Source organism: Tupaia chinensis, unplaced genomic scaffold (genome assembly GCF_000334495.1).
Source record: "Tupaia chinensis unplaced genomic scaffold, TupChi_1.0 Scaffold000403_1, whole genome shotgun sequence".
Lineage (NCBI taxonomy): Eukaryota > Metazoa > Chordata > Mammalia > Scandentia > Tupaiidae > Tupaia > Tupaia belangeri.
The window spans coordinates 596,208-605,904 of NW_006159905.1; the positions used below are offsets into that span (position 1 = coordinate 596,208).

The following is a 9,697-nucleotide window of genomic DNA, read 5'->3' on the forward strand; positions in this document are numbered from 1 at the left end:
CCTGGTGCTTACTCTATCTGACTGGTTCCCTGACTCCTCGTCTTCCTCCTCCTCCTCCTCTTCCTCCTCCTCCTCCTCTTCCTCCTCTTCTTCCTCCTCCTCCTCCTCCTCCTCTTCACTCAGTTGTTCAGCCAGTGCTTCGACTTCAGACTGGGAGAGAGACAGAGTGGGACTGGGAAGACAGCGACCCCCAGGCCACAGCTCCCCCCGGGGAGAGCCTGGGTGAGGCAAAGCAGTGCATGTCCAACCCCAAGGCTCAGACGATGTGGAGGGATAAAGAGAACTTCCCCCCGCCCCAGGGTGGCTTCCTGGAGGAGGTGAGTGTGCTGGGAGGAAAGGGCTGCTCAAACAGCTATGAGGGGTGAGCCCCATAGCACCGGTTAGGTGCTGCAGAGGGAGCCAGATCCCACGTGGCTGGCCGCGGCTCAGGCCCTAGGCTATTAGCGTGGAAGACAGGCTGGGCGTGCGCGTGCCCGGAACTGAGCAGGTGAGAACTGCGAGGTAAAAGACCGTGTGTAGGCCGGCCCCTCGGCGGGCGTCTCCCCCTCTCCCACACGCACGTGTACCTCCGGGGTTATTACTGCTGTGTGACTCACTAGTATAGAGAAGGACAGAGCTGGCCCCACAGTGGTCACGTGCTATGCATAAAAAGCCGGATGCCGCATGTCCGGCCGCAGTCGGAATCCCAGCCCTGGTGGCCTGCCAAACATCCTAGGTGCCTGTGTGTGTGTGACCAAAATCCTGATGGGATGTACGTACGGAGGAAAAAGGATTGTGGCATGGCCGTGCCCTAGTGGGGGGTGCTTTCTCCCTCTCTCTGGAAAGGGCACATGCCTTCTCCACCCTCCGGCCCAAACAAAAACTTACTAAATAATGCCAATGCATCGAGCTTTCTGCTTATGAAATAAAACGAATTCAAAAGCTACTGAGGGTGGCCAGCAGGTGGCGCACTGGTTAAGGTTAGGATTCACAGGACCGATCCGCCAAGTCTGTGCGGCCCACAGTCCTGAGAGGGGACTGCAGAAGGGAATGCAGCAGTGGACATACTCCCGGGGGGTGATGTCTGTCTCTCTGGTGAGCGCATGTGCCCTATAGCAAAAGTATCTAAAAAAAAAAAAAAGAACCAGCAGTTAGCGTAATGGCTATGTCGCTGGACTCCCACGTAGTCGACTGCGGTTCGTGTCCTGGACCTGGTGGCTTAAAACTCACGCCGGGCACTTGTGCGTGCGTGCCCAAGATCCCGAGAGGAGAATGGAGGAGAAGGGATTGCAGCATGGCCATCCCCCATTGGGGGTGATTTCTCGCTTTCTGTCTCTATGTCTCTGTCTGTCTGGCGAGCGCACGCGCCCTATAGAGAAAATCTCTCCAAACAAAAAGCTAACGAACTTTATAGTGATCACGCTAACACCAGCTGAACCTTCTGGCCAATCTTCCCATTATTATTATTTTTTAACTTGCTCTAGGGCACGTGTGCTCACCAGGGAAAGACAGAGAGAGAGAGAGAGAGAGCAAGGCAGAGTGAGAAAGCAGGCGCCGAGTTCGAGACCTGAACTGCAGCAGCCATGTGGGAGTTTAGCGCCCCAACCACTACACTTGCTGGCCCCCCTGCGGTCAACCTTAATGTCGCTGAGAGAGAGACAAGTGGTCATGCCGTGGCTCTGATGGGACGTAAGCAGACGCACGTGTACCCACCGCTAGCAAATCTTACCCCAAAAACAGCACCTGAAGCTGATTGTATTTCTAGACTTACTGACTTTTTAAGAGAACTATTTTATTTTTTATTATCATTACTATTCTTTGATTTGACCAGAGAGAAAGAGGGAAAGTAAGAAAACAAGCCACTGGGTTCAGGACTCGAACCATGGTTGGCAATGTGGGAGCCCAGCACCTTAGCCATCATGCCGTCCGCTGGCCCGGAGACTGACCGATTTTAAGAACTATGGGGTAGAGGGTGTGCAGAAGAGACAGTGGTCTCCAGACACAAACTGAAAACAGGCTCTGCAGCCCACAAGTAGAATACGGAGACGCAAATACCCAGAAGCCCTCCACCGGTTAGGCTCGGAACGGAAGCTAGTATGAATGGCACGAATCGCCCTAGTGCGATGGCGGACGTGCCGAGCACACCAGTGTCAGCAAAATGGCCAAACTCCTACCGCAGGAAAGCCTAAGGAAAACGTGAAGCGCCCACCGCCACCAAAAGGACAAAAACGTAACAATGAATTTTAGTGGCCCTCAGACTTGCCTTTTACTCATGTAAACGTTTTCATTAAATATCACAACGCAAAACACCAACATGTTAAGTAAAAGAAATCCACTTGGCCAACATGACTACACATCGGCGAGAATACATTTAATACATGCGTGTTCATGTTTTCAGGTAACAAGTGAGAAAATGCAGCAGCTTTTTTGCTCTCATTACGATACTTCAAGTAAAAAAAAACTTTGCTCTAGGGCATGTGCACTTGAGAGCGAGCGAGCTCCCTAGGGGCTGACCATGCTGCAATCCCTTCTCCTCCTTTCTGCTGGGATTTTTGGGAAAACACCCAGTGGGTTTTCTAAGCTACCACATCCGGGACTCAAACCACAGTCGGCCATGTGAGATCCAGTTGTCTTTTTCTTAAAACAATTTCTGTATTTAATTTTATTTATTATTATTTAAAATTTGCTATAGGGCACATACGCTCACCAGACACAGGGAGAAGGTGAGAAAGCAAGCTGCCAGGTTTGGGACGCACGGCGGTCAGCCACGTGGGACTCCAGCACCTGAACCGTCATGCCACCTCACAGCCCCCAACCCAGTGTCTTAGGAGCCATGCTACCTGCTGACCCCAAGGAACTGCCACCCATGAACTAAGCATGGAGTACTGAAACAGAACTCAGGTTTTCTTTTTCTTTTAAAGATTTATTTTTAATTATATGTATTATCATTATTCTTCAATTTTGACCAGAGAGAGACAGGCAGAGAGAAAAGGAGAGCGAGAAAGCAAGCTGCCACGCCTGGGACTTGAACTGTGGTCGGCCACATGGGAATCCAGCACCTCAACCACCACACCACCTGCCGGCCCCAGAACTCAGGTTTTCAAGATGAAGGCCCAGTGAGAAGTGTCAGATGGCTGTGGGACAGGCACGTATGTTTCAGAACGGTGGAAAGTCAGAAAGAAAACAGAAACGGCATACTTCATCTCATTTAGTCAAAGAACCACAGGTGAAACTGCGAAAAACAGCAGGTACGGTGAATATTACCACAAATTGAGTTAACTTTCTAAGTGGTGTGGGTGCTGACTACTAGTGTCAAAAATATGTTTAAGGATATAGGGACCAACAGGTGGCATAATGGCTATGTTGCTGGACTCCCATATAGTCGACCGCAGTTCAAGTCCTAACCCCGGTGGCTTAAAACTCACGCCGGGCATGTGCATGCCCAAGATCCCGAGAGGAGAATGGAGAAGAAGGGATTGCGGCGTGGTCTTGCCCCGTGGGGGGGAGGGGGGGTGATTTCTTGCTTGTCTCTCTGGTGAGCGCATGTGCCCTGTAGTAAAAAAAAAAAACAACCTCTCCAAGAAAAAAAAAATGTTCGAGATTGTTTTGATACCTGTATTTACAATGAAAAATGTTAGAAGGAGTGTATCGGTGAATTTTTGTTATAAGCTATTCCTGTGTTACGAATAACAGACATGTAATTTTGAGATAAAAGTTTTTTTTTTTTTTTGAGAGGTTTTTGCTATAGGGCGCGTGTGCTCGCCAGACAGACAGAGAGAGACAGAGAGACAGAAAGCGAGAAATCACCTCCCGGGGGGATGGCCACGCCACACTCCCTTCTCCATTCTCTCGGGCATGCATGCACATGCACCCGGCGTGAGTTTTAAGCCACCAGGTCCGGGATGTGAACCGCGGTCGACTACGTGGGAGTCCAGCGACATAGCCATTACGCCAACAGCTGGTCCCAAAGTGTTTTTTTTTTTTTTTTTTTTAAGAGGTACTTTTGCTATAGGGTGCACGTACTGGCCAGAGAGATAGAAAGTGAGAAGTCACCCCCGGGGGATGGCCATACAGCAATCCCTTCTCCTCCATTCTTCTGGGATCTGGGGTAAGCACGCACACGCACCTAGAGTGAGTTTTAAGTCACCGGGTTTAGGACTTGAACCGCAGTCAACTACATGGGAGTTCAGTGATGTAACCATTATGCCATCTGCTGGTCCCTAAAGTCAGTCTTAAAATGTAGGGGAGAAAAAAAAAGGCAGAGGCTTATATGAATCCCTCATCGAATGAGCCAGCTCCTAAAGGTAGAAACTGTAGAGCAACTGATCTTCCACAGAGACGGTGAAAAAAGTATTTTTAGAAGATGCAGAAACCGGATATCCTAAGAGACTTGAGGTCAATTAAAAACATGTGGACCTCACTTAGATTTGAACAAAAATTCATTTATAAAACCATTAAGGAAAAAAGTATAAATTGCTGAGAAAATACGATGACTAACAAGATATTTGATCATTTTTTTTTGACGTTTTTGCTATAAGGCACATGCACTTGCCAAAAAAAGAGACAGAGACAGAAAGCGAGAAATCACCCCCCGGGGGGATGGCCATGCCACAGTCCCTTCTCCTCCATTCTCCTCTCGGGATCTTGGGCACACGATGCACCTGGTGTGAGTTTAAGTCCCCGGGTCGGAGACTCTAACCGTGGTCAACTACATGGGAGTCCAGCGACATAGCCATTACGCCAACTGCTGGTCACGATATTTGATAATATTAAGAAATCCTAAGGGGCCAGCATTTGGCCAATCACTAGGGGCCAGCATTTGGCTAACCTAGGTTGGAGTCCCAGATCTGGCAGCTTAAAAATCACACTAGGTGGGGGCGGCAGGCGGCATGGAGGTTGACTAACAAGATAGTTGATCATTTTTTTGCGATTATCAAAACAATTATGAACTCCCACACAGCTGACTATGGTTGGAGTATTGGACTTGCTTTCTCGAGTACTCTCTCTGGTCAAATTTTAAAAATAATAAATAAAATTAAATAAAAAATAATTGTTAAAATAAAAAACAATTGGGGACCAGCAGGTGGCGTAATAGTCACGCCGATGGACTCTCATGTAAGTTATCACGGCCTGAGTCCCAGACTGGGCGACTTAAGACTCATGCTGGCTTCCGCGCGTGCGTGTTCAAAATCCTGAGAACAGAACGGAGGAGAAGGGACTGTGGCACGGCCACGCCCCGGAGGAGGGGTGATTTCCTGCTTTCTGGTGAGTGCGTGTGCCCTACAGGAAAAATCTCTCCTAAAAAAAAAAACAACTAACAAGAAAATCATGCTGGGTGCCTGTGCGCGGGTGCCCAGGATCCTGAGAACGGGGAGAAGACGGCAGCGTGGCCATCCCCCGGGGAGTGATTTCTCACTTCCGTTCTGTGTCTCTGTTTCTGGGGAGCACGCATGCCTTTATGGCAAACAAAACTAAACTAAACTAAACTTAAAAACAAAAAAAACAAAAAAAACCATCGGTGGGCGAGCACCCGCGGGCAGTGGTTATATGCTGTGCAGAGGAGGCTGGTCACACGCGGCTGACTGGTTTTGAATCCTGGCCCCCTGAAGCACAGGATCCAGCAGGATGGAGAACTGCATGAAAAAGAATTGTGATTCGGGGGGATGCTTTCGTTCTGTCATGCACAAAAGTCACTGGTAATTTTTTTTTTTTAATTTTGCTATAGGGTACATGCACTTGCTGGAGACAGAGAAAGAGAGAAAGCATCTCCCGGGGGTATGGCCATGCTGCAGCGCCCTCTCCTCCAGTCTCCTCACAGGATTTTGGGCACGAACGCAGACACAACTGGCGTGGTTTTCAAGCTGCTGGGTCCAGGACTCAAACGGCACAGGTAATCACGTGGCATCCAGCCTCCTTTACCAGCGTGCCGCCTGCTGGCCCCAGTATTTTCTTCCATTTTAGGTGTGAAGACAGTAATGCAGTGAGAGGCTTTATGTTTAGAGATACGCACAGAGACACGTATAGAGAAGACACTGTGACGGGTAAGATTTGCTCTGCAATAATCCAGTAGGTGGGGACTTGGGGGAGAATACATGGATTACAACTGACTGTGCATTGATTGTTGAAGGGGGTCAGCGTGTGTGCTAGGTGTGTGTGTGTGTGTGTGTGTGTGCCCAAAATCCCAGGAGAGTGGGGAAGGGACTGCAGTGTGGCCATTGCCCCCAGGGGCGACTTCTCACTTCCCCTCTCACTGTCTCCCCCATGAATACATGCCCTGGTGAAATAACTGTTAGAGTGGGTCAGCTCCCTACCCTGGTCCTTGGGGCAGCTGGCTCCCATATGGCCAACCGCAGTCTAGGTCCCAGACTGGCAGCTTGGGATACATGTCGGGCGTGCATACCCAAAATCCTGAAAAGGGGGAGTGCAGGAGGAGAAGAGACTGTGGCATGACCATGCCCCATGGGGGTGCTTTTTCCTCTCCCCCTTTTTCCTGACAAGCATACATGCCCTCTAGCACACACGTGCACGCACACACACATTGGATCTTGGTGATGGGGACTCACCAGTTTTCTCACTTGTGTAAGTTGCCATAATAAAATGTTAGGTAAAAAGTAACCCAGGTTAAGACTAAACACTGTGGGGCCAGCAGGTGGTGTGCGGGGGTTAAGGAGCAGTACTCCCACAGAGCTGACCACAGTTCAAGTCCCGGACTTGGCAACTTGCTTTCTCACTTTCCCTTTCTCTCTCGTTAAATTAAAACAACAACAACAACAAATAAAATTGAATAAATGTTCTAAAAAAAAAATAAAAAAGGCAAAGTCTCCAGTGGGGGGAGAGGGGAGACTAACCACTGTGTTGTGTAAGTACACGGAATCGACCCAACGTCCATCAGCCACTGAACGGGTAAAGCACGCATGACATACGTCACTCATTTTAGGTAAAACAGGGAGGCCGAGAAGATGTCATGTTGAGTGAAATAAGTCAGACACAGAAAAAGAAATAGCACACATTCTCTCTCATATGCGGGGACTGAAAAACATGCCCCCACACAAGTAGAGAGTTGAGGAGTGACTGTGAGAGGCCGGGAAGGGTGGGGGGAAGGGATGCTGATTAACAGAAAGAACATGACAGATAAAGAGAAGTAACTTAGACCTTGATGAATATAATCAACTTACTACTTACCTCAGTAACTGAACAAGAGGATTCTGAATGTTCCCAGCACAAAGTAATGACAGATGGCGGGGGCAGATACACTAACCACCCCGCCTTCACGACACATGAATACAATGTATACGTATCCCGCACACTGTGCCCTGCAAATGCCTACATTCTCCTCCGTATCCCGCACACTGTGCCCTGCAAATGCCTACATTCTCCTCCATCAATAAAAACACGAAAAACTTGTCTTCACTTTACATTTTGTAGGTAAATGAGATAAAAGTAAACAAAGAGCAAGAGAACAAGCAGACAGACCACCATGTGGGATGCAAAACCTGGAAGGTGGGAGGGCGGCCATCTCTGTAGAGAGAGGCACGAAGGAAGGGGTGAGGCGCACACAGGAAGTGAGCTGCACAAGAGGACCTCAAGAAGGTCACGGACAAATGGAATTAAAGTATGAGTTTATGGGGCCGGCAGGTGGCGTGGTGGGTAAGGGCACTGGACTCCCACATGGCCAACTGCGGTTTGAGTCCCGGACTTGGCGGCTTGCTTTCTCACTCTCTCTCTCATGCTCTTTCTGTCCTTCTCTAATCAAAGTGAAATAAATACAGCTAAATAAAATAATTTATTAAAAAAAAAAAAAGTGTGAGTTTATTTTGCCGCATAAATATTTTGAACCCATGTGGTTTTTTCCTAATACGGATGAACTCTCTCAGCCCCCGTAGACAGCACAGCACAGGGAATTAATGGGCATTCAGAAGATACAAAGTGAGAACAGAAAACCGAGAGAGGCTGGAGACCCGGCCCCGGACCTGAGGGACTGCAGGCTGGGGAGGGCGGACCTACCTTGCTGTCAGAGTCCACGCGCTCGTCCACGGAGTAGGAATCATAGTAGAGGCTAAAGTCGTCACCCACCACTGTCTCCCACTCTTCCAGGGATCCAGGGTCCCCCTTTTCTAGGGTCACTTCTCCGGAACCCCGGGCAGAACCCAGTTCTTCTGACTAGAGAAAAGATCAGAAAATTGAAGGCTGCTCATTCCCCTGCTCACCTGCCCCCCACTTCTCTTGGGGACAAAGGCAGCCCAGGTCCAAGGTCCCCCACACTCCCCGGGGTGGGGTGGGGTGGGGTGAGGTGGGGTGGGGACCTGTTTCCCGATTCTCCTGCTTACCAGGCCACCTCCGGAGTTCAACTTCCTCCTTTTGGCCACGTCTGGAAGAGAGCAAAGGAGTGAGGGCCGTACTGGAAATCTTCAGGACGGGCCGCATCCATAAACAGCGGGGATCTGAGGGGTGGGACTGACCTGAGGTCACCTTCCCCAGAGAGTGCACGTCATCACTCATCCGGAAATGCTGTACCTCGGGGGGCCTCTTCTCAGGGACTGGAGGCTGGGGGCCAAGAGGGAGCACATCAGGGTCGGAGAGCATATACAATGCAGCCTGGTAACCTGGAGCCCCCGGAGGCAGTGAGGTGAACTACACCCTCAAAATGCCACCTGAAGCTCCAGGAACCGGAAGGCAACACCACCAAGAGCTGCTTTTCCTCCGGAGGAACTGCGCTGGGCCTGCCAGGTGGTGTGCTGGCGAAGGCTGGCTCTCCCACGGCCCACTGCCTGGTGGCTTGAAAAACATACGTGGTGTCCCCAAGACCCCGAGAGAACGGAGAAAGGATCGTGACGGATTTAACACATATTCCATATCTAACGCTCACCTGTCTCTCCGACCATGCAAACGCAGGCCCCCTTTCCTTCTTTCCCACGTTATAGGGAAGAAAACAAACTTGGCGAGGTTAAAGACCCTCTGTCCCCGTATATTATGAATATAGCAGCAGTACTCATGATGGCTAAAATGTGGAAGTACCCAGCCCAAGTATCCAGCCACAGAAAAACTGGTTAAGCAAACTGTGGTATGTATGGGGAATCAGCACTTGGCGTAATGGCCATGTCACTGGACTCCCATGTAGTTGACCGCGGTTCGCGTCCCAGACCCGGTGGCTTAAAACTCACGCCGGGTGCACGTGCGTGCGTGCCCAAGATCCCAAGAAGGAGAATGGAGGAGAAGGGATTGCGGCGTGGCCATCCCCCCTGGGGGGTGATTTCTCGCTTTCTGTCTCTCTCTGTCTTTTTGGCGAGCGCACGCGCCCTATAGCGAAAATCTCTCCAAAAAAAAAAATGTGGTATGTGTGTACACACAACGGACTATACTTTAGTCATTAACAGGACATTCTGAGGTAGGCTAGGCATGGGTGAACCCTGAGGCCATTACGCCGAGTGAAATAAACCAATAAATCAGTCGGAAAAAGACAAATACTCTGTGGTTAGTGATATGAGGCAGCGAGGGCAGGCGAGGCCACAGAGGACAAAAAGAACGGTGGTGGCCAGAGGCTGGGGGGAAAGAAGAACGGGGAGTTGTTTTTTAATGGCTATAGCTTCAATTTTATAAGATGACAAGATTTACGGAAATCGACCGATTACAACATCACGAATGTACTTAATACCACCGTACGCTTGAAAATGGTCTGGACAAGGGGCCAGCAGATGGCATAACGGCTACGTCGCTGAAC

At 49.8% G+C, this 9,697-nt stretch overlaps 1 protein-coding gene across 1 annotated transcript in view; it reads right to left on the reverse strand.

Moving 5' to 3' along the window:
* EHMT2 (euchromatic histone lysine methyltransferase 2) overlaps positions 1–9,697 on the reverse strand; it is a 28,342-nt gene that overhangs the window by 16,567 nt on the left and 2,078 nt on the right. The window contains exons 4-7 of the mRNA XM_006154299.3: positions 8,439–8,523; positions 8,307–8,347; positions 7,984–8,139; positions 13–150 (exon numbers count right to left, since the gene is read on the reverse strand). Of these exons, the coding sequence (XP_006154361.1) occupies positions 13–150; positions 7,984–8,139; positions 8,307–8,347; positions 8,439–8,523 (420 nt within the window). The remainder of the gene's footprint in view (positions 1–12; positions 151–7,983; positions 8,140–8,306; positions 8,348–8,438; positions 8,524–9,697) is intronic.